A 25362-nucleotide genomic window follows, 5' to 3' on the forward strand; every position below is an offset into this window, starting at 1 on the left:
AGCCAAATAGGAGTATTGTGCATTTTTGACTACTTTCTATACAGCTATGAGAAAAGCTGTTGCTTTGTTCGGTTGTTGTCGTTCGAAACCACTGCAATCTTTTGCATCAGCAACCCAAGGGAGTGGAGATCAAGTCACCTACATAGCTACCCGTCATGAAAAGCAGATGGAAAAATTGACTGGTGGAAATAAAGAATGTAAGCAGTGGTTACTGGAAGTCTTCTCCAACACATTATTTCACGATAACACTTTAACCAAGGAATTCATGTGTTCCTCGCCTATCAGATTTTTCTTCTTCATTACCTTTTTGATTCTTTCTTGACGTTTCTGCTGTTTAGGCTATTGAACACAGTCTTTGGAATTCCTGCAGCAGAACAGGCGAGTACAACACACACACACATTGCGCCGACGCGGACTCTTCGAGTATTTGCTGCTCTAAATAATTATAAAAAGTGTTGTTATTAACCTATTTTTAAATGTTTGCAGGTGTTATAAATATAATATAAGTGTTGTTAAATTAGTGGAAGTGTTAGTGAAGTGTTAAACAAGATTAAACGGGGTAAGAAGTTTATTTTCCTTCTCGCGCCTATAGCACGGATTTTAGGCTTAATTTCACGCGCGCGTATCATAAGTAAATAGTGACTTAAACTTATACGTAATTACCAGTTTTTTTATTCAGTACTCTCTCAATTTATTTATATCTGCTTGAATAGTTTCTAGGGTCCTTCGTTTACGTTTTAGTCAGTACTTAAATCAGTTTATGCCCTTTCTGTTTTTAGCATGAGTGAGAAGTGTGTGACATGCCGTAGGATCGTTAGTTCTGTGGTATGGTGTGATAGGTGCTGTGGTTTCTTTCATTGGGGCGAATGTAGTGGCGTGGGAAATGGGGACATAGATGAGGCTCACCAGTGGTATTGTAGGATCTGCAGTAGAGATAGGAAAATATTGGAACAGGAAGGGAAAATTGCAGCTCTTCAAGCTGACCTAGACAAGGCAAGGGAGGATCTGGACAGGTTAAAGAGGGAGAAAGGTGAACAGAGGTGGGAAGTGGCAACAGGTAATAGGGGGAACAGGCAAAGGAGAGCATCAGACAGCTTTGTCATAAATCTTGAAAATAGATTTGACCTGTTGCCTCAGTCAGAATTGGATGAGCCTCATGTAGCTGAAGCTGTAGAAAGGGCACAACAAGCTTTCAAGGACTTGAAAAAGGTAGGGAAATTTGTAAAGAGAAAGAAAGTTCTGTTGTTAGGTAGTTCCCATGGTAGATGTGTTGGCCAACTACTGCAGGAAAATGTAGGTCCAGAGTACCAGGTCAGAAACTTTTTCAAGCCTAGTGCAGATCTGGGTCAGGTAACAGAGGATGTAGGTTCTCTATGCAAGGATTTCACAAAGGAGGATGTCGTGGTTATAGTGGGTGGTCCTGGAAATAGCATTGACAGAGACTCTGAATATTCCATAGAGAGTGACCTGGTGAAGATAGCATCAGCAACGAAGCATACGAGTGTTGGATTTGTGTCGTCTTGAGACACCATGATCGGCCTCATTTGAACTCTTCTGTAGGGAGAGTGAACTTGGAGTTGGAGTGGCTGCTTAGGACGGATATAGGATCCCATATTGGTTTGATTCCTGTGGATGCTATTGATAGGTGGGACTACACTAGGCATGGCCTTCACCTCAATAGGAAAGGGAAAACTGTCCGGGTTGATTGCAGAAAACTTAAGGGGGGACACTGTCACAAGTAGTAAAATACCAGTGCTCACGGGTGTCAGAGGGATGCCTTTTTTACGATAGGGAAGGGAGAAAGAAAACTAGTTTTAAGAGAGATTGGCAGACACACTCAGTTTGAGAAAACAGATGAACAGGAGTCAGATTTTAGCATACAGCCTCCATTTAAACAATGTTTAACAGAAAGTAATCAGAAACTGCCAGAAGGCTATTTACACCTACATTGAAAATGTACTTAATTCATTAAATAACAAGTTACAAGCATCAGGTATTTTCTGTGATTTGTCAAAGGCATACGATTGTGTGAACCACAACATCCTTTTAAATAAATTAGAATTCTGTGGTGTCACGGGCAGTGCCGCAAAATGGTTCAAGTCATACCTCGCTAACAGGAAACAAAGGGTGTCAGTGCAAGGTGCTAGTGAATTAAGTCATCAGTCATCATCAGAATGGGAAGAAATTACATGTGGTGTCCCTCAAGGATCCATCTTAGGGCCATTGCTTTTTCTTGTGTACATTAATGATCTCTCATCAGTTACACTGCCAGAAGCAGAGTTCGTTTTGTTTGCAGATGACACAAGTATTGCAATAAATAGTATGTTGAGTGTAGTTCTAGAAAGATCTGCTAATGATATTTTCATGGATATTAATAAATAGTTTAAAGCCAACTCACTGACATTAAACTTCGAAAGGACTCACTATATGCAATTCAGAACATGTAAGAGTTTTCCACCCAGCATATGCATAAAGTATGAAGAAGAGCAGATAGAAGAGGTTGACAGCCTTAAATTCCTTGGATTACAACTTGATAATAAATTCAGTTGGGAGGAGCACACCACAGAACTGCAGAAACGCATTAACAAATCTATATTTGCAATTCGAGTGTTAGCAGACATAGGCGACATAAAAATGAGAAAGCTTGCATGCTCTCCCTACTTTCATTCCATAATGTCATATGGTATAATATTTTGGGGTAACTCTTCAAGTAAAACAAAAGTTTTCAGAGTCCAAAAGCGTGTAATACATATTATTTGTGGAGTAAATTCACGGACGTCCTGTAGAAATCTCTTCAAAGAACTGGGTATACTAACTACTGCCTCTCAGTATATTTACTCCTTAATGAAATTTGTATTAAATAATATCTCTTTTTCCAACAAACAATTCAGTTCATACATACAATACCAGGAACAAAAATGATCTGCACAAGGACTTAAAAGCACTTACTTTAGTTCAAAAAGGGGTCCACTACTCAGGAACGCTCATCTTCAATAATTTACCAGCAAACATAAAAAAATTAATTACAAATAAAGATCAGTTTAAAAGGAGCCTGAAAGACTTATTAGTGGCCATCTCCTTCTACTCCATTGACGAATTTTTTAATAGAAACAAATGATGTATTGTACATATTCATACTATGAGTATTGTTGTTTGAGCTTAAAAAAAAACACATGTTCTGCATCGACGAGGATCTCCTCGGCAAGGATCTATGGAACGAGAAAATCTAATCTAATCTAATCACTAACACAGAACTGTCACTTGTGAAAAAATAGAATGAATTCAACAAGTCCTATGAAGGTGACAATGAACATTAAGGTTGCATTGTTGCCTGCTTTCACACAAAAATAGTCCTTGTCAATTGACAAAGGCTGATTTTATCATAAATTTTTTGATAAAAGCTGTTTTTGTAGAACCATTACATTTCTGAGCCGCAATAACTCAGAACAAGGGACACTTCTGCCATATCTCACTTGAACAAATCGTGAGTGTTGGGGATAGCTACAAGATTGAGCTGAAGCTGCGAAAACAAAAAAAAAATAGATAACTATTGTTTTTTATGAAGTTTTCATTTGCAAATGTTTAAAGTATGAGGTTGAAATTAAACATCAAGGGGCAAAAATAGATGATGATCAGCTTCATAGTGAGTCCACCAGTTAGTAGGGTGTTCATTACACTTTAATGAGAATGCTATTTGGCATGTAGTGCTGCCAAGAAATGGTTGATTCTGTATGTCCTTTCTAGAATCACTCTGTTCTCTATCCCACCCTTAGTTTGTAAGAAGAAAAAGGCAGTTACCTCCTACTATCCACAAACGTAAATATGAATGCATTATGTCAATTGTCAGAATTTTAATGTGCTTTTAAGTTAAAAGCATTGTATATTAATGCATTTTGATAGAAGATAAGAGAATGGGAAAGTGAACCAGCTCTGATAAAGTTTATAATGAAGTGTCCTGTGATATATTGTGATCCTCTGTAACAATGAAATTTGTATATCAATAATAATTTATGTATTTCTGGTAAATATGAAATTTAAAGTAAGAGGTAAGTATAAGAAAATACTAATTGTCAGAAAGTAATGAGGAAATATAAATATCAAACATAATGGAAGATCTTTAGAGTATGTGTAATTTAGTTCCAACTGCATGGTTGGTTATATGGTATTGAGAAAGTCATTGATTTAGTTTGATGTGGTGTTAAGTTCAAATGTTCATATTTTTGTGAGTATGTGCCATGTTATAAGCCTTTTGGGCCAAGTTAAAGAACATTGCATTAAAAAGAAAATATTGTTGTTTTCAGTAAAGTGTACTGAGAACAAAATGTCATGGATTTGCCTTTCAGGCACAACAAAAGTTAAATGTTTATTTATATAAGTTTTTTGCCTGTTGTGTAATAGAAGGTAAGGTCTTGTCAGTAGTTTGGTTTGTTGATGTTGAGTGTCAATCAGTAGAGTCATTTCTTGTGAATAAGCAAAGCAGGAATTTTGATGTGTAACTAGTAACATACTGAAGTATGAGAAGCAGTGACATGTTATGCAATGGTAAGGTGTATGGTAATGAGTTGACAGAGCACAGAGAGGGATATTACATGACAAACTGAAGGGAATATTAAATGGTATACTTGAGACAGCAACGGTTAGCGACCCTATCTTCATAGTAGCTCCTTTTAGTGAATGTAATTATTCAGTGAACATATTTGTATGGAGAGAAGCAAGTGGAATAAGAGGCACTGATAAATGGTAAAGTTTGAAAATGTGTAAGAGCGTTGTGTTTTGTTGTAACGACTCACACAAGTAATATGATGTAACCTACTGAAAAACTACCTAGAAATATGATACTGTATGTAGTAACAATGTGATGTTTTGAAGAAAAATGATAATAGTGTTGAAGTCTGTTGGAAAATTACTTAGTCAAGCTAAATGAAATGCTAATTTATGTAATAACTTGATGTATATAAACTGCTGCTATGTTTACTTCAATGACACTGTACTGTTTACATCTAATGTAGTGTGATTGTTTTTCTGACAGAAGTTAGAAATTGCTGACAATTTCACTAATGCAGTTTTACATTTTTGAACCAAGTATATTGATCAAAGTTCATGGATGACCAATTGAATAAATCAAAGAGCTTCCATTTTTGTTCTCTACATATTTCATTATAAATTCTCTTTTTTCTGTTGCACTACTAATTGTATAAATCCATAATGAGTAAGAAATGTGTATCTAATGAGAAAGCATCTTTATTGCAGATTTAAATATAAGAATTGCTATAGCACTAATATAGGAAATTTGTCTTTCAGGAATTATATGTAGACAAGGAAAAATAAATTCCTGGCTTTTTCTCAGATAACTCAGTAAAGAAAACAATTTTTCTCAGGTGGAAAGACACTTTTTCTGTTTCAAGTGACAGTATACTTTCCCTCAGATCAAGGAAACTTTTCAGTCTTTTGAATGATAAATGTTTTATACATTGGCACAGAACACCTCGGCACTTTAGGAAACGAAACCAACAACAACAAAAAAATACACATTTTGGTCAGATCTTTGAGTTGCAGCAACAAATACATTGCATTTTTGGTATTAAAGAAGTATAAATACGAAATCAACCCAACACAGCATGTTAGTTTCTGAACCATTGAAATAGAGTCAGCGATGTGTCTGTGTTCTTCCTTTTGTTTAGTGTTGAAAACCATGCACACCGTTTTTTTTTTTTCAGATTAATAATTAACGCATTGTCCAAGAACCATTGTGCTGCTTTATTGGCTGATATGAAAGTGTTTTTCTCAAACGCCTCGAAGTTGTTGGAAAGATTTAGCATAGCCATATCATCTGCACACAGATCTTGTTTTTATTTTCATGTGTTTGTAAGGATGTAGAGGCATATATCACTAGGGGTAATGTGGTGTCACCACCAGACACCACACTTGCTAGGTGGTAGCCGTTAAATCGGCCGCGGTCCGTTAGTATACGTCGGACCCGCGTGTCGCCACTATCAGTGATTGCAGACCGAGAGCCGCCACACGGCAAGTCTAGAGAGGCTTCCTAGCACTCGCCCCAGTGGTACAACCGACTTTGCTAGCGATGGTTCACTGACAAAATACGCTCTTATTTGCTGAGACGATAGTTAGCATAGCCTTCAGCTACGTCATTTGCTACGACCTAGCAAGGCGCCATTGCCAGTTACTATTGAGATTATGAATAATGTACCATCAAGAGCGATGTTCACCATTTATGGTTTAAACTTAAGTATTCCACAGCTACGTCCTTTTTTGCTAGTCTAATTTCCTTGTCCTGTTCCAGACCTCACGCCAGCCTGCGTGAGCTAAAACGCATGCCTTTCGGCTTCCTCTCAAAACCGGGTTGGCTCTCTTGCCAATCGACAACAGGTAAGATAGATACTGCATACAGGAAAATTAAAGAGACATTTGGAGAAAAGAGAACCACTTGTATGAATATCAAGAGCTCAGATGGAAACCCAGTTCTAAGCAAACAAGTGAAAGTAGAAAGGTGGAAGGAGTATATAGAGGGTCTATACAAGGGCAATGTACTTCGGGACAATATTATGGAAATGGAAGAGGATGTAGATGAAGAGGAAATGGGAGATATGACATTGCATGAAGCGTTTGACAGAGCACTGAAAGACTTAAGTCGAAACAAGGCCCCGGGAGTAGACAGCATTCCATTAGAACTACTGATAGCCTTGGGAGAGCCAGCCCTGACAAAACTCACCTTCTGCTGAGCAAAATGCATGATACAAGCGAAATACCCCCAGACTTCAAGAAGAATAATTCCAATCCCAAAGAAAGCAGGTGTTGACAGATGTGAAAATTACCGAACTCTCAGTTTAATAAGTCCTGGCTGCAAAATACTAACATGAATTCTTTTCAGAGGAATGGAAAAACTGGTAGAAGCCGACCTTGGGGAAGTTCAGTTTGGATAGTAGATATGTTGGAACACGTCAGGCAATACTGACCCAACGACTTATCTTACAAGATAGATTAAGGAAAGGCAAACCTACGTTTCTAGCATTTGTAGACTTAGAGAAACCTTTTGATAATGTTGAGTAGAATACTCTCTTTCAAATTCTGAAGGTGGCTGGGGTAAAATACAGGGAGCGAAAGGCTATTTACAATTTGTACAGAAACCAGATGGCAGTTATAAGAGTCGAGGGGCATAAAAGGGAAGCAGTGGTTGGAACGGAGTGAGACAGGGTTGTAGCTTATCCCCGATATTATTCAATCTGTGTATTGAGCAAGCAGTGAAGGAAACGAAAGAAATATTCGAAGTAGGAATTAAAATCCACGGAGAAGAAATAAAAAGTGACATTGTAATTTTGTCAGAGACAGCAAAGGACCTGGAAGAGCAGTTGAACGGAATAGGCAGCGTCTTGAAAGGAGGATATAAGATGAACGTCAACAAAAGCAAAATGAGGATAATGGAATGTAGTCGAATTAAATTGGTTGATGCTGAGGGAATTAGATTAGGAAATGAGACACTTAAAATAGTAAATGAATTTAGCTATTTGGGGAGCAAAATAACTGATGATGGTCGAAGTAGAGAGGATATAAAATGTTGACTGGCAATGGCAAGGAAAGCATTTCTGTAGAAGATAGGTTTGTTAACATCAAGTATAGATTTAAGTGTTAGTAAGTCGTTTCTGAAAGTATTTGTATGGAGTGTAATCATGTATGGAAGTGAAACGTGGACGATAAATAGTTTAGACAAGAAGAGAAGAGAAGCTTTCGAAATGTGGTGCTACAGAAGAATGCTGAAGATTAGATGGGTAGATCACATAACTAATGAGGAGGTATTGAATAGAATTGGGGAGAAGAGAAATTTGTAGCACAAATTGACTAGAAGAAGGAATCGGTTGGTAGGACATGTTCTGCGGCATCAGGGGATCACCAATTTAGTATTGGAGGGTAGTATGGAGGGTAAAAATCGTGGAGGGAGACCAAGAGATGAATACACGAAGCAGATTCAGAAGGATGTAGGTTGCAGTAGGTAGTGGAAGATGAAGAAGCATGGACAGGATAGAGTAGCATGGAGAGCTGCATCAAACCAGTCTCTAGACTGAAGACCACAACAACAACAACAACAACAATGTTTGTACATTATTTACAAATAAATTGAAAATAATAGGACCTATAACAGATACTTGAGATACACCATCACCTGATCTGTTTCAGTTGTTAATGTTTACATATTGCCTCCTGTTACAGAGATAAAATGTTATTCAATCTGTTGCTTGTCGACGAATATCAGTATTCTCTAGGTTCTTTACCAGGACTGAATGATTGTGTTCAACGCTTTGGATACGTCAAGTAAAACCCCAGACACTATCATGAGGTCGTCTAAGGCCTGTACAATAAATTTTATGAAAGATTCAGTTGCTGTTTTCATTTACTTCCCTTTCTGGTATCTGTGCTTTCTGGAGTTAGTGTATTATGCTTTTCTAGATAAGCAGTTAGTCTGTTGAGCATGAGTATTTGTAATGTTTTGGAGAAGCCTGTTTCTAAGGATACTGATCTGCAATTTTAAGATAATCATCTTTTACATTTTTATACAAGTATTGCCTTCACTATTTTAAGTTGATTGGGAAGTATTCCTTCTTGAAATGAGCAATTGACAATATCCAACAGTGGTGTAATTATTTGTGCTACCACTTGTTTGATTAGGTAATTTGACGCATCATCATATTCATCAGACGTTTTTCCCCTTAACCTTTTTAATAACCTTTGTCACTTCCTCTTTAAATGCTGGCTTCAGGAACATAGAGTGGCTTGGCTTACGTGTTACTGTGAACTGATTAGTTCCTTGGTTATTGCATGTAGGCTTTAGATTTTCTACAGCATCTATGTCATTATCATTCAGGATGTTGACAATTTCTGTTTTGTATGTAATGATTTCTTAACTGAAATTCGTACTTTCTATTTCGTTAGTTTACACTGTGCTTTTTGCCGTGGCTTTCAGATTTAAGTTTTTTCCCAGTCTGTTTTCATCTTGTTTGTTGATTTTGAAATAATCTCCTTATCTGATTTAGCTCATTCTTATCTTATCAACTGCCTGTACTTCTATTGGTGCTTTTTGTACATTTCAATACTTTCCCTCTGTTTCGTCATGCTTAGGGTAGCCTTCTGTTCTATTATTTCTTTTGTGATCCAGTGCTTGTTTTAAAGGATTTTTCTTTTCCTCTTGGTTTTTGGAAATGCTATACTGAAGAGTATGTGTTATGGTTTCTTGAAAATCGTTGTATGTTTCATCTGTTCCCTGAGCTTGAGGAACATCTGCAAAGTGTTCTTTTCTCAATATTGCGATTAACTATGTTGATGTTTCATCGGTCAAATAGCCTAATACCTCTTTCTACGTTTTTCTTTCCTTTTGTGAGCTTAGATTTCCATCTAATTCACTTAGCTATTGAAAATGATAAGAAAATCCTGTTTGTAGAACCTTTGTTGTATGTTCATTGCTGTCTGTATTACTGAAAATATTATCAATAACTGACTCAGTTTCCAAAGTTACACATGTAAGTTCCGTTACAGTTGCCTTCATGTTGTACTGTATTAGCATCTCCTCAAAGTTTTTCCTTCTCTGTGTTTCTCTTTCCATATCAATATTAAAATCATCACATATTACACAATCTTTCTTTTTTTCTAGTAGAGTGGAAAGTTTTTTAAGGAAAATATTGTTTTGCTGCTTGATGATCAGTGCACACAGAATATGCTTAACTCATTATGCACAATGCCTGTAGTTTCAAAATCTCTATCTTTACTTCTGGGTAAATTTTTTTATGTATCATGCATACTGCTGTCATGATTCTATTTTAACAAATATTGCTACTCCTCCACCTTTATATTCCGATCTGCAGGGGTAATTAGAGGAACATAATCTTTTACAGCAAATCTGCATATTTCATTCTTTTCAAATCCATGTACACTTATACACATTATGTCTGGGCGTGTTTCATTTGTAAGTACTTCTAATTCTTTATTGCTCATATATTGCATATTTTTATGCAGAATTCTGAACTTTATTTCTTTTTCCTTAATGATATAGTTCTTAGTCTTTATTTGATTATCATTGTCATATATGTTGCCTCTAATATTTAACTTCCAATTTTTTTCTTTCTCTGGCTATACCATAAGAAATCACAGGGCAAATGTTGAGATGTCGTTCTTTTTCATATTAAAGTTCTAGTAGGCACTGTTTCAGGTGGCTTTTCTTTCTTCCTTTGTGCAACTGCTGCTTGCTGCTCCTCATAAGATTTTTTGTTTTTGTTTTTTGGACTTTCTTCCAGTAACATATGCTCTTCTTCTGCAGAGAGTTCTGCGATTTTATTTATGTCTCCATTTCTATTGGTGATGTGTTACAATTCAGCTCAGTCTCATTAGGTAATAGCTATTTGTTACTGCTCTTCATCTCTGGGTTTGTCTGTTGGATTAATTTGCAGTGATGTTGTTTCTTCTTCCTGGACTTCCTGGACGTCTTCTTCCTGAACAGAATTTGGATTTTGGTTTGGTTTCATCATTTCTACTGTGAGGATATCATTGTCCAGCTGATTATTCTCAGATAAACTTGTATAACAATTTTGTCTGCCATAGGTATGTTTGTTGCTCCTGATAATGAATTTTTCTCTGTCTCACTCATCAGTTGTGCTTTCAGACTGTTACATAAAGCTATTTTTCCTTTTAATACAATTTGCAGCCTGCCCCTTGTATAGTCATTTCCAATGAGGAATATGTTTAAGTCAATTACTGTACCATGATCATGCTGAGCTGTTGCTTTTATTATTTGGCTGTTAAATTTACAAACAAAGTGGTTTTTGCTTTGAATGTCGTATCTGTATGGGATTGCAAAAAATAATAATTTCGTGTGAACTATGTTTAGTTTTACTTTATGAACAGATTTTCGAAATAGGTACGGTTTCTCTTCTTTATAGCTGTCGTTTGTTCCGGCAATGACTACTAGACTGTAGGTTTCACTGCAGTGTTTGGTCTTTTCATTAATGTAACTTTTGTTCAAATGTGTGTTAGTTCATAAGGGACCAAACTGTAGAGGTCATCGGTCCCTAGACTTACACACTACTTAAACTAACTTAAACTAACCTATACCAGGAACAACACACACCCATGCCTGAGGGAGGACTCGAATCTCAGGCGGGAGGGGCCGCTCAGTCAGTGACATGGCGCCACTCCGCGCGGCACGTCACTTTTGAACTATGGAATTATGTGAACCTTGTTTTAAAACTGAAGTCACTGTATATTTCTTTTCTAGAATATTATTCAGAAGCTTTGTGCACTGCTACCACGATTGTCGCTTAGTGAAAGTACTACCCATTTTGGGCACAAGCTTTATTCATCTTGTTTAAGCGGATGCGCTTCGTTTGAGTCTCGGTACCGGTATACGTCCTTGGGTTTTATAGTCTTCGGCAATCGAATTTCGTCATTTCTTCCAAGCATGTGTTATGGCTGTTTCAGACTGGCGTACTTGTCATAGAACTCCTCATTTTCTAATCTGGTGTTGTTCTGTATTTTTATAAGACCATGGCAATGGTTGCGAAAATCCACATGACAGAAATCTTCTTCCAAAACATTAAGTCACTACTGGAGCTGTTAAATACACTCCTGGAAATTGAAATAAGAACACCGTGAATTCATTGTCCCAGGAAGGGGAAACTTTATTGACACATTCCTGGGGTCAGATACATCACATGATCACACTGACAGAACCACAGGCACATAGACACAGGCAACAGAGCATGCACAATGTCGGCACTAGTACAGTGTATATCCACCTTTCGCAGCAATGCAGGTTGCTATTCTCCCATGGAGACGATCGTAGAGATGCTGGATGTAGTCCTGTGGAACGGCTTGCCATGCCATTTTCACCTGGCGCCTCAGTTGGACCAGCGTTCGTGCTGGACGTGCAGACCACGTGAGACGACGCTTCATCCAGTCCCAAACATGCTCAATGGGGGACAGATCTGGAGATCTTGCTGGCCAGGGTAGTTGACTTACACCTTCTAGAGCATGTTAGGTGGCACGGGATACATGCGGACGTGCATTGTCCTGTTGGAACAGCAAGTTCCCTTGCCGGTCTAGGAATGGTAGAATGATGGGTTCGATGACGGTTTGGATGTACCGTGCACTATTCAGTGTCCCCTCGACGATCACCAGTGGTGTACGGCCAGTGTAGGAGATCGCTCCCCGCACCATGATGCCGGGTGTTGGCCCTGTGTGCCTCGGTCGTATGCAGTCCTGATTGTGGCGCTCACCTGCACGGCGCCAAACACGCATACGACCATCATTGGCACCAAGGCAGAAGCGACTCTCATCGCTGAAGACGACACGTCTCCATTCGTCCCTCCATTCACGCCTGTCGCGACACCACTGGAGGCGGGCTGCACGATGTTGGGGCGTGAGCGGAAGACGGCGTAACGGTGTGCGGGACCGTAGCCCAGCTTCATGGAGACGGTTGCGAATGGTCCTCGCCGATACCCCAGGAGCAACAGTGTCCCTAATTTGCTGGGAAGTGGCGGTGCGGTCCCCTACGGCACTGCGTAGGATCCTACGGTCTTGGCGTGCATCCGTGCGTCGCTGCGGTCCGGTCCCAAGTCGACGGGCACGTGCACCTTCCGCCGACCACTGGCGACAACATCGATGTACTGTGGAGACCTCATGCCCCACGTGTTGAGCAATTCGGCGGTACGTCCACCCGGCCTCCCGCATGCCCACTATACGCCCTCGCTCAAAGTCCGTCAACTGCACATACGGTTCACGTCCACGCTGTCGCGGCATGCTACCAGTGTTAAAGACTGCGATGGAGCTCCGTATGCCACAGCAAACTGGCTGACACTGATGGCGGCGGTGCACAAATGCTGCGCAGTTAGCGCCATTCGACGGCCAACACCGCGGTTCCTGGTGTGTCCGCTGTGCCGTGCGTGTGATCATTGCTTGTACAGCCCTCTCGCAGTGTCCGGAGCAAGTATAGTGGGTCTGACACACCGGTGTCAATGTGTTCTTTTTTCCATTTCCAGGATTGTAAATATTTGAGACATAATACTTCTTCGTTCATTCGCTTTAGATTTTCCTCTGTAGTCGTAAACATAAATCTTTTATGTGTTATATTTCAATGGTATGGATCCTGACCGTATTTTCTCATCTGATATGGAGTATACATTACATTGTTTTCATATCCAAATGTTACTGCACTTCCATAGCTGGACTCTGACGCATCTGTTTGCATCTTCATTTTAATTAAAGTATTTTGTCCGTATTTTTCACTCGTGATGCAAAAATTGGAAGCTGCAGAAATTTTACGCGCTGTTTACAGTAACTAAAAGCGAAAAGAAGCAAAATCTGTTGTCACTGAAATAGTGCCGATAGTAATGAAAATCTTTTTACATTTCTTAAACTGAACATTTACTTTTCTCGGTCAAAAATTTCTCATTTTTGCACTGGTTAAAAAGGAACACGTTCCTAGGTAGCTATCTATCAGTGTCTTACACGTAGTTTCATGTTCCATGGATCATTTGCACGATAAATCATAATAATGTGGAACGAACCGTTTTACATTCATACCGCAAATTAATTTGTAAATATGGCTACATGCTGAACAGTTATAAGTTATTTTTGATTTTTATTTCTTTTATTTATTTATTATTATTATTAAATATACAGCTGTTAGTAATCCCTACCCATCACCTTTAACCCATCATGAGGATAGGAATTCTTCTACAGAATCGACAGATGCAGAAATGAGTTTGGGTCTGCTGCAGCGAAGTGTGTTGGGACCATTGTTGTTTATGATGCATTTATATTAATGATCTTGTGAACAATATTAGTACCAACACGAGACTTTTCTCAGATGATGCAGCTATCTGTAGTGAAGTACTGTCTAAAAGAAGCTGCTTCAGTCAAATCTTGATGAGATTTCAAAGTAGTGCAGAGATTGGCAACTTGCTTTAAATGGCCATGAATGTAAAATTATACACTTCACTAAACGAAAACGCATGTTATGATATGGTTATAATATAACTGAATCACTGCAGGAATTGGCCAACTCATACAGATACCTGGGTGTAACAGTTTGGAGGAATAGTAAATTGGGCGATCACATAGTCTGTCATAGGTAAAGCAGGTGGCAGACTGCGATTGTTTGGTACAATGCTAGGGAATTTCAGTCAATCTGCAAAGGAGAATGGATTCAAATTACTTGTGCAGCCCATCCTGGAATACTGCTGAAGAGTGCGGTGCCCATACTACATTGGACTCACAGGGGATATTGAATGGATACAAATAATGACTGCACAAATGTCCGCCACTGGTAGCTGAGTGGTCAGCGCGACGGAATGTCATACCTAACGGCCCGGGTTCTACTCCTGGCTGGGTCTGAGAGTTTCTCCGCTCAGGGACTGGGTGTTGTGTTGTCCACATCATCATCATTTCATCCCCATCGAGGCGCAAGTTGCCGAAGGGACGTCAACTCGAAAGACTTGCACCAGGCGAATGGTCTACCCGACGGGAGGCCCTAGCCACATGGCATTTCCATTGTACAGCACAAATATTCACAGGATTGTCCAACCTGTGGGAAAGTGTAACGAAGACGTTGAAAGAACTGAAGTGACAGGCATTTGAAGATAAATGTGAACTATTCCCTGAAAACCTACTTAGATAGTTTTTAGAACCAACTGTCAGTAATGAATTTAGGAATATATTACAACAACCTACGTATTGCTCCTATAGAGATAGTGAAGACAAGATTAGATTAATTACAATGCATATAGTGATATTTAAGCAACATTTATTGCCATGTTCCATACTTGACTGGAACAGGAGAAAGTTCTAACGACTGGTACAAGGGGATATACCCTTTGCCATTCACTTCATATTGGTTTATGGAGTATGAATGTAGATGTAGAATCTGTGATGTGAAGGTTGAAACACATTCGCTTGGTAGAACAGGAAATAATAGACAGATGATGTTGTGAAAGGCCAACGACAGTTGGAGGTTGTATCGAACTTAATACAGATAGCACAGAAGCACAGTTCCTGAAGACAAAAAGTGAGGACAATAGACGTTGGATCAATAAGCGTTACACATTAAGACACTTGCTTGTAAATGGTAGCAAAAATAATTGAATTGTACATTGGAATTTTTTCAAAAACCTACTTAAAGATCTTTCGGTGTGCATCAAACCCATGTTTTGCTGTTTTCACACACCAGATGTTATCATTCGACTCCCATTCGAGAAACATATACTACACGAAGATTTTTCCTGTTGGCAACCCTGTTAGAAGATACTCTTTTGGATGCTGTTACGTCTTTCCCTGTGTATATTTGGTTTTCGAGCGCAGTTTTGATTATAAACGATTCTTTACTATGTGGGAACTATAAATTGACATGATTGGTAATAGTCAGCAGCAGTCAGGAGACTTCGTGACGTAGTGATCTGCAGATGTTTGTTGCCAACTGTGCGGCTACCATTAGCCGGTCTTGACTGCATTGTCATGTGTTCGTTTGCTTTGTTGCTGAGCTGTGCTCTCACTGTCTGTTTTGTAGCGCTATTCTCATTGTGATTTTTCAAAAATGACTGATAATCTGGAGCTGGCACATCACAGGGGGACCTTTTACTTCAGTTTGGAAAATGAAACCGGCTAGCAGGAGCTCATGGAAGTTCAAAACACAAGTTTCTCTTGCCTGCACTGCCTGCTTACAGTAGATGTATGAGGCTTGCACTCCTCCCCCATACTGGAGACTCGATTTAAGCCCAAGATGTAGCAGAGAAATGGGCTACATCACTTACATCTTCGTTCGTCTAGAGGAGGTACTGAAACACATTTTCCACCGATGGACATCTTTCATCACACATAAGTTGGAAGTCCCCTGATGACTGTGGTATGGAGAGGTTTTCTGTCAACGATCGCAGGTAGCTAATGCTTTAAGTCACACATAACACGCTTCTCTCTCTCTGTCTCTCTCTCTCTCATTCTTTCCTTCTCATTCAATCAGAGTCCCCCACCCCTTCTCTCGCTACAGGTGGGTAGTGTGAGTATGGGAGAGTTTGTCCCGTCATCACAAATGGCCCTTTTATCATCATGAGGTGACAGGCCGATTTTAGACTGCAGCACAGTGTACACCTCGTGTCCTGTCCATCAAATACTAGTTTGCCATACCATATGCAACAGCTGCGGTGTAGCACCACGAACACCACTGTACAGGCACCGCAAATATTCTTCGATAGGGAGGGCTCTCTATTCCATACTGATATAGTGTTTATACGGGGTCTATCAATAAACTATTCTCCCAACCAATTTCAATAACAAACGACAAACAATTAGTTATCTTTAAAGGTAATGATAAGGGAAAGGATTAATTCACCCGAACGCTTCACTTGAGATATTGCATTTATTATCACACCCTTCAGTGCAAACCACATAACCCGCAAGTGTGACAATGAGAGACTATATGCACTCGTAATATTTGGTATATAACTTAAGAATTACTTAATAAACACTAGGAATCAATGATTACTCCTTTAAATAAACATATATTTAAGACCATAAACGATAAGGATCAACAGTTAATAAGGTCCCATAGAACTAGAGCAAGGATCACCTTTTCAGTCTCCGAATGAAGTCGGTATGTGACATATGGGACAATCAGAAGTACATTAAGTGTTACACCGTTAAGGACGATCAGTCATTAAGAATTATAACCACAGATTAAAGAAAGTTCATCTAAAGCAATTAACGTCAATAGCAAATAATTAAGTCACCTCTCAGCAAATGCATCAAAACCAAGTCTTTCAGTTCTATAACAATGTTGGATCGTTGATACGCTGGACTACCGACACAGAAGGCTAAATTTTACCAAACAGCAATTTCTCCAAACCTAGAAATATCTTAATAGTGTACAATCCTTATCCACAACTACTCTAATTCGCCTTTCTTGGGCATAACGGTGGAGTGGATAATTAACCTCTTACTTCATTCTCCTGGAACATTGAGAGGCAATAGAAGCAACTCTTACCCCAGCGCGGCTCAGGAAAGAGGATGGCTCCACCAGGAGGTGGAAACATTTACCCGAACTGGAAACGGAACTCGTCTAACACGAGCCACTAAGTTGGACGAAGACCGGTTGGCGATTTTGAATTATTACCCAAAGCTTGCTGGCAAGCGGATGAAAATTACAGAGCCAAAGGTAGCTATATTTGTATTCACAAGAACAGATAACTTCTGCAAATGAGATTCCGGCAGAACTACCGCAATAGTATCAACACAATAATTCGGGACTGAGGAGAGCAAGTCAACAACGGTCTCTGCCCAATAGACCCAACATTTCAGACAGACCAAGCAACCGACATCAGTCGTGGATAGGTGTATTACCAAATAGAAACTCTAGCAATACCTTAAATATAACTAAATAGAGCACTTAAATGCCACGGGGACCAAGCTCCTTAACACAAGAATACGTACACAATAACAGCGGCATTTTCGTTTTCCATTTCCTTTTCCTGTTTTCCTTTTTTCTTCTTTTCCTTTTTTACTTATTTCCTTTTCTTTCTTCTTTTCCTTTTCCCCCCTTTTTTTCTTTTTCTTCCTTTTCCTTTCCTTTTTTTCTTTTTTTTCCTTTTCTTTTTCTTTTTGACGCCCACCTTAAGCAAGTCAGCATGGCTTTCAAATGCACGATCATGGAAGAGGGCAGTAATTTCCGATCACAAACTCAAATCAGAGAAACTTTGCCGCACAGTTATTAATAGCTCCCACAACACTGGGAGATTGGCCCTGCCAGACGACGACCATTGCACTAACTAGATGCAAAATCTTACTTTAATTGATGACACCACCTTGTGGAGGTTACTGGCAGCTGCAGATGGACTTCATAGCTTCCCCAGTCCATGAAAGGAAACCAAACATTGTCCACAGATTTACGGTCTCTTGTGTCCTCACGCCCCAGGTTTTTGAGCCCATCCAGACTTAGCATAGAGGGACCGAACGTTCCGCTGCAGAACGGTTGTCCAGGACCAAACACTCGTCCAACTCCTCTATCCGCCCTCGGCACGGCACACAGCGCCTCCTCCCATCGGGTGTGCTAGCAGTGCGCTCACGGAGAATCCTCAACGCTCTCTAGGAAAGCAAGGAAAATCCAAACAGAAGGTTCTTACAGTGGTCCCTCATTTCCTGGACTAACCTTTCCAAGCAATTCATCTTTCCTCCCTTAAAAAAGAACCTATCATTCTGAATCTAGGAGTGCTGTTACCTGTTTTTATATGTTCTTCTAAGCTGTACTGGGAATGAGCCATCTGAATGTATTTTCAGATCACCCTTATTCTCTGTTTAGGAATTAAGTTGTTTGCAAACATGGTGGCAAGTGGAAAAGAAAGCTTTAATTTCAGTGGTAAAAAAGCATGACAAAAATGTAATGTCTAAACTATGAGACTGAAGGAATGCTTATCTAGTATACAATTCATAATCAGTACACAACGTATGGAAATAAATCAACTTAAATCATGAAATCATTAACTGATGCCACATAAAAACACGCCGAGATATGCACAAGAAATCATATACCCTGCAAATAAGTGGATTAAACTTTCAAACAAACACAGTATTCACATAGTGATAGATCGTGTGAACAGTGTAAATTTTGTGCACGAAAATCCATATGAAGTACTTTTAGTTAAGACCTGTATTGGTAAAGTTACTAATGAACCATCTGGAGATAAAAAGGACTGATCAAAGGAGATAGGCTAACTGCACTGTAAAAAGAAAATGGAGAAAAGTGACTGTGAACAATAAAAAGGTGCCGACCTCCAGTAATCAAACTGGGATGTTGTTGAACCTCATGGGAAAAGTGATTGGGGACACTAGTACAAGAGAAAATGTAACACACCACAATAGTATATTTGGAACATGTAAACTTCTTTTAACAAGCACAGCTAAAATTTATTTTTTATGGATAGTTAAGGATGAGGAATAGTCACTGGATTAAGCAACAGAAGTGTTTATGAATTCAACGGCTTTTTGAAACACCAATTTGAAAGTTGTGACTGAAGTCAGCCATGGAAAATTATTGGTGCTGAACACAAATGATTTTTATGTTTTCCTCATTGGAGCACATGATATAGCAATGAACAAACAATACAAAAGAACAAAGATGGCTTATTGCCATGGGTTACCAAAATGGTACTCTATAAATCAAGAAGTACAAAAAGCAATCAAAGAGGTTCAAAATATCTCCTCCAATTTAAGAATGCAACATTCGTGGATATAAGTGAACATGGAAGAAGGTTTCACACTACTCATGGCCTAGCCTCAACAGAGTGAGAAAGAAATTTATTACTTACAAGAGTTTAAAAACCATAGGTATAAAATTAAATCTGAAGTATGACATCTCAAAAGCCTTACCTCTCAACAACAAAAGTGATGTGTTTAATTCTGTGAATAAGAAGTGTGTGGTAACAGAAGTGATATCTTTCAAGGGCAACAAAGAAAGTAATAGCGTAGAGAGGAAATAGTAGAAAGGAAAATATCACCCTGAACTGTGACAACAAGTAGTTACTGACCCCCAGCAGACTGAAAATCTCTTCAGGCAGCACTATGCAAACAACACAAAAAATATAACAATCAATAATGAGAAGACAGCAAAAACAATCAACAGAGCAAAGTAAATTCTTACCTCCACTCTGTTTATCTCTTTGATACTACCCTGAATGAAATCAGTCATATAGCAAAAATCTTCAAAAAAGTCCTTGGGAACTGAGGTGATTCTAGACTTCATCATAAAGGAATATATTATAAACACTGCAACACTCCTTGCAGAAATAATCAACTCATCCTATTCAACAGGAAGCTTTGCTGGCTGTCCTGAAGCTACAAAAATGACAGCTGTTCACAAAAAAGGTGACAAAGCTAATTTAGGAAATTATAGACTTTTCTTATTATTATCAGCTTTTGGCAAACTCAATGAAAGATTCATGTCTAAGAGATTAATGAAATTCCTGGACAAGAAGAAAATCCTCACTGATATCCAGTATGGTTTCCAGAAAAATAAATCCATTATTAATGCCATCTATAATTTTTTACAAAATGCCTTAGAAGCAATGAGCATAAAGCAAAATGCTGCTAATATTTTCTTAGAGTTTAGCAAAGCTTTTTACATCTTGGACCACAGAATCCTGTGGGAAAAGCTCAAAAGTACTTCACAAATTGGAAACGGAAAGTAGTACTAACACATGAACTAAATGATAGTACTGGAACATATTTTTCAGAGGCAGGAATAATATGTGGAGTCTCCCAAGGATCCATTCTTGAGCCTATTGTTTTCCTTCTGAAATAAATGACATAAATCTCAGCATTGAATCACAAATAAATACCTAATTTACAGATGACGCTCATATCTTTCTTGGAGCAAATGGCCCAAGACAACTACAAGCAAACATAAATAAAGCCACCTATCAGCTAAATGACCGTTTTGAAGCAAATAAGATAAGAATAAATCCATCCAAAATAACTTTTCTATGCTTTTGTTTAAATAGGGTAGCACCCAACACCTTTGTGACACAAACGCCAGTAGAATTACACTCTCACTGGAAGCAAAATTTTTAGGCGTGTGGCTTCAACATGATTTCAAATGGCAGACTCACATAACAAAATCAAATGTGACACTTAAGAAAGTATGCCACAGCCTACATTTACTTTTACACAAAGCAAGCTTCCACACTGTTGGAGTTGCGTACTTTATCCAGTTCCACAGCATTCTACAGTATGGGGTCACAGTGTGGTGTAACACAACTCATCTTCCTGAGCCAAAAACGAACTGTAAGAACAGTGCATCAAGCGTGACAAACAGATTCCTGCAGGCCACTCTTTCAGTAGTTTTTGCTCTCTCCCCTGTATTTTTATTCTAGAAACATTTAAATGTATGAGGGAGAATTTAAAAGAGATAAAAAACTTTAATGTCATGAACATTATACCAGCCAAAAGGCAAACCCCATGTCCAGCCACTGTAGACAACAATGTTTAAAATATCCATTATGAATAGTGCTATAGACATGTACCACGGTCTCCCACTTAAAATGAAAATTATTTTCTCATTTTCATTGTTTTATAAATCCCTAAGTTGTTAGTAGATCTCTACTTTTATTCAGTGGCAGAATTTTTAGATGGCGTGTAGTACAGAGACTTCAAATGGCTTTATGGACTATGGTACTTAACATCTGAGGTCATGAGTCCCCTAGAACTTAGAACTACTTAAACCTAACTAACCTAAGGTTCTACACACACATTCATGCCCGAGGCAGCATTCGAACCTGCGACCGTAGCGGTCGCACAGTTCCAGAATAAAGCGCCTAGAACTGCTCGGCCACCACAGCCGGGCACAGAGCCTTCAAGCAAAACTAAGACAATTTCCACTGCTGCTAATGGAAGACCAAATAGAGTTAATGTGTTAACATCCCACAGTCTGTAGGGATTTACTGGATGAGTAAAGAATGAGGAATTTTAGTATGTTCCAAATGGCATTTTGCCCTACATACAACTAATCCTTCTCTGTTTTTTTCTTTTTTCTGCCTGTGTATCATTTACATTCACCAATTAGGCTCCAGGAACATGTTCTAGCTTTGGCATCTTCACTCCATCGCTTCCTGAGCTGATATACATGCCTTGTTGCAGTCTGTCTACATTTTGCTTCCATTTCTACTTATACACAGATCTAAAAAAGTCTTGCATCATCTTGGTTCTGAGAGTTCTGGAAACTGTACAGAAAATTGGAATAGAGATCAACATAAACATCATTTCCACCCTTTTCATTGCTCACGAAAACTACATATTATGTGTTGTACGACCATACAGCGAGATCTTCACAGATGGTTGTCCAGATTGCTGTACACACCGGTACCTCTAATACCCAGTAGCACACCCTCTTTCATTGATGCATGCCTGTATTCATCGTGGCATACTATCCACAAGTTCATCAAGGCACTGTTTGTCCAGATTGTCCCACTCCTCAATGGCGATTCGACGTAGATCCCTCAGAGTGGTTGGTGGCTCACATTGTCCATAAACAGCCCTTTTCAATCTATCCCAGGCATTTTCGACAGGGTTCATGTCTGGAGAACATGCTGGCCACTCTAGTGGATCGATGTCATTATCAGGAAGGAAGTCATTCACAAGATGTGGACGATGTGGGGGCGCAAATTGTCATCCCTGAAGATGAATGCCTCACCAATATGGTGCCAATATGGTTGCACTATCGGTCGGAGTATGGCATTCATGTATCGTACAGCCATTACGATGTCTTCCATTACCACCAGCAGCATACGTCGGCCCCACATAATGCCACCCAAAATATCATTGAACCTCCACCTTGCTGCACTCACTGGGCAGTGTGTCTAAGGCGTTCAGCCTGATGAGGTTGCCTCCAAACACATCTCTGATGGTTGTCTGGTTGAATTCATATGCAACACTCATTGGTGAAGAGAATGTGATGCCAATCCTGAACGGTCCATTCAGCATGTTGTTGGGCCCATCTGTATTGCGCTGCATGATGTCATGGTTGCAAAGATGGACCTTGCCCTAAACGTCGGGAGTGAAATTGTGCATCATGCAGCCTATTGTGCACAGTTCGAGTCGTAACACGATGCCCTGTGGCTGCACAAAAAGCATTATTCAACATGGTCAGTTGCTTTTTGGGGATCAAGAAATATTGCCCCTCCTTGACACCCTTGGTCCATGGCTTTCAGGATGATTCAGTAGCAGAAATAGTTGTGCTAGTAGTAGTAGTAGCCATTTATTTATCCAGAGATCATAACCTGCAATGATGTCAGACACACCTGGGTCATATTTGACTTTTTGATCTATTCCCAACTAGGGATATGCCTGTACTTATTTTTAAGCAGATTCTATGTGTATGATCAGTATTGTCTTGCCCCTTACCCCCCCCCCCCTTCCCCTCCCCGTGGGAGCCATTCATCCTGACCGTGCAATGCTACATGGTATATTCAATAGTAATAAAAATTAATTTCATTATTATTCCAATTACTTGAGTTTCATCATTCCAGGTCTGTATGCTGTAGTGAGAGACCCATCAGTATCAGCAGAGTCATTCTTCTCAAAAACGGCGGCAAACATTACCAGTGTTTATGAGGAATGACATTTTGATGTTACACTATGTGTAGAAATTAATGACATTATGGCATAGTCTGCAAAATGGTGGTTAATTTTAACATAATTTATGACATAAAATTGATGTTACAGTGTGTAACTGTTTCACTAGCATTTTATAATGTCATGGCACATTCTGCAAGGGGTGGAAAACATTTGTTCTTCCACTCCTTTATGGTAATTATGTGTGTTGGAATGTCATCAAAGTTAAAAGTGGTAGCCAATATTACGATAATTAATGGTCCAAAATGATGCCATCAAGTCTGATACCTTAATTAACATTATCAACATCAAAGTATTGGACATATCCGGCCCAATAGCTGAACAGTCAGCACGTTGGATTGCCACACACAGGGGCCCGGGTTTGGTGACCGGCTGGGGAGGGAGATTTTCTCCCCCCAGAGACTGGGTGTTGTGCTGTCCTCATCATCATTTCATGCCCACTGTCGATGTGCTAGTCGCCCAATGTGGCATTGCACTCAATAAGACTTGCAGTTGGCAGTCAAACTTCTCGACTGGGAACTCCCGGCCACTGATGCCATACGCTCATTTCCATTTCCAGTGTTGGATATATTTTGAATGCACCCAGTAGATGGAAATGGCTGAATCTATCCCATGCCTGTGGATACCAGCCATCTCCATCTGCTGAAGCTGATTCCCAATCACCTCCTCAGTCCCGATATAATTTATTCATCAAATTTAACCAAATGTAATGACTGAAAAGGAAATCAAAATAATTACATATTTTAACTGATTATAAAAGAAATAAAATAAAATAAAAATAAAATCTCAAGCATGAGAAAAAATTTAGATTTGTGAGTAAAGGGATAAAATTTTTTAAAAAATTCTAAAAATATTCTTACTTTTTAAAAATGTAATAAAACCTTTCTTATAAATTAAACCACAGAATATGACTAACATATGATAAGAATTTAAGTTTGACTAAAATATTTTTAATGAGGGAAAAATATTTTTAACAAATCAAGAGAGAAAAAAGTCAAAACTAATATTTACAAAACCATTTTTAAACCATCTTTAATTATAGAATATTTTAAAAGCAAGGAACACAGAGTACTGAATATATACTAAATTATAGTGATGATAATTGGTATGAAGATCAGGAATTTGTTTTTAATTATAAAGAATGTATTATAGATATTTGTGAACACGAGAAAAATCAATTTTTTTTCTTTTTTGTAACTTTAAAAGAATTTGAGAACTATCAGAAAGATATTGGTGATTTATTATTATACATTTATTGTGATAATTATATTTGTTTATCAAAAACTCTTGTGAATATTGTGATTTGCAAATGTAATTAAAGATTATATAAAATTTTATATAGTATTTTTACAAGTTTCTCACTCCATAACCAAAAAATAGAAGATAATTTTTGTATTGATTTAATGATTTTCAGTTAATATCCTGTGTTGAGTATCAAATGTTATATTTTTCTTGCCACACATTTTTTTATAAATGATAGTATGATTAGAAATTTTATCACTTAATGTGAAACATAATTTCATACTAGTTTCTTGGATAGCTAACACATTCATTCTCCTAGACATATCTATATCAAAAATAGGATAATTCTCTATGAAAATGAATGGATTTACATCGACATTGCTGTTTAGTTGTGTGACTTACTTAAAATCTTGGAAAACATCATAAGCATTTAGAAAATGATTTGGTTGACCTACATTCCACATTACTTGAGTAGAAACTTCATTTTTAGCATTCTTTATAGAGATATTCTGTAATTTAACATGATCAAATAAAGAAGAATCAGTCAGCTGATTATTTTTTCGATTAGTTTGAAAAATCACAAACCTAAAATAATGCATATCAAATTCTTCAGAATTATGGTAACTGGTGATATTTATTCAAAATTTCTTTTTGCACTTAATCCTGCAATTTCGGTGGTTCATGATTAAAAGAACGAAATTAGAATTTTTGGATTTTTTACTCTTTCTTGTTGCAACTCGAGTGAATACTCTGGCTTGTACCTGACTACAGAAACACGAATTTCCATTGATTCCACAACATTTTCACCTTCCTAAGGAGGTGTATCTTTTATTTCAACTCCAGCTTGATTTCAGTCAGACCATCAAAGAATGGTACTGTTTGCACTAGAACTCCAGGGAAAAAGTACAGCCAAAGCTCCTTCCCACATAACTTCCTTGCAGTCTTTAAGGA

The 25362-nt window shown here is 38.5% G+C and overlaps 3 protein-coding genes and 1 long non-coding RNA gene across 4 annotated transcripts in view; 2 read left to right on the plus strand and 2 right to left on the minus strand.

Moving 5' to 3' along the window:
• On the plus strand, window positions 1-24399 carry LOC126469981 (uncharacterized). Its single transcript, XR_007586104.1, has 4 exons — window positions 1-197; window positions 339-559; window positions 6302-6387; window positions 23064-24399. It is a non-coding gene; the product is annotated as an uncharacterized LOC126469981 (long non-coding RNA).
• The window catches only part of LOC126469971 (uncharacterized), a 382949-nt gene that overhangs the window by 246658 nt on the left and 110929 nt on the right, over window positions 1-25362 (minus strand). The gene's annotated exons all lie outside the window — the stretch shown is intronic.
• The window catches only part of LOC126469972 (serine-rich adhesin for platelets-like), a 217044-nt gene that overhangs the window by 81189 nt on the left and 110493 nt on the right, over window positions 1-25362 (minus strand). The window lies entirely within an intron of this gene.
• LOC126469976 (uncharacterized) overlaps window positions 647-25362 on the plus strand; it is a 170930-nt gene continuing 146214 nt past the window's right edge. Inside the window, exon 1 of the mRNA XM_050097421.1 lies at window positions 647-2721. Within this exon, the coding sequence (XP_049953378.1) occupies window positions 781-1524 (744 nt within the window). The 5' untranslated portion in view covers window positions 647-780 and the 3' untranslated portion in view covers window positions 1525-2721. The remainder of the gene's footprint in view (window positions 2722-25362) is intronic.

This window comes from Schistocerca serialis, chromosome 3, assembly GCF_023864345.2.
Source record: "Schistocerca serialis cubense isolate TAMUIC-IGC-003099 chromosome 3, iqSchSeri2.2, whole genome shotgun sequence".
Lineage (NCBI taxonomy): Eukaryota > Metazoa > Arthropoda > Insecta > Orthoptera > Acrididae > Schistocerca > Schistocerca serialis.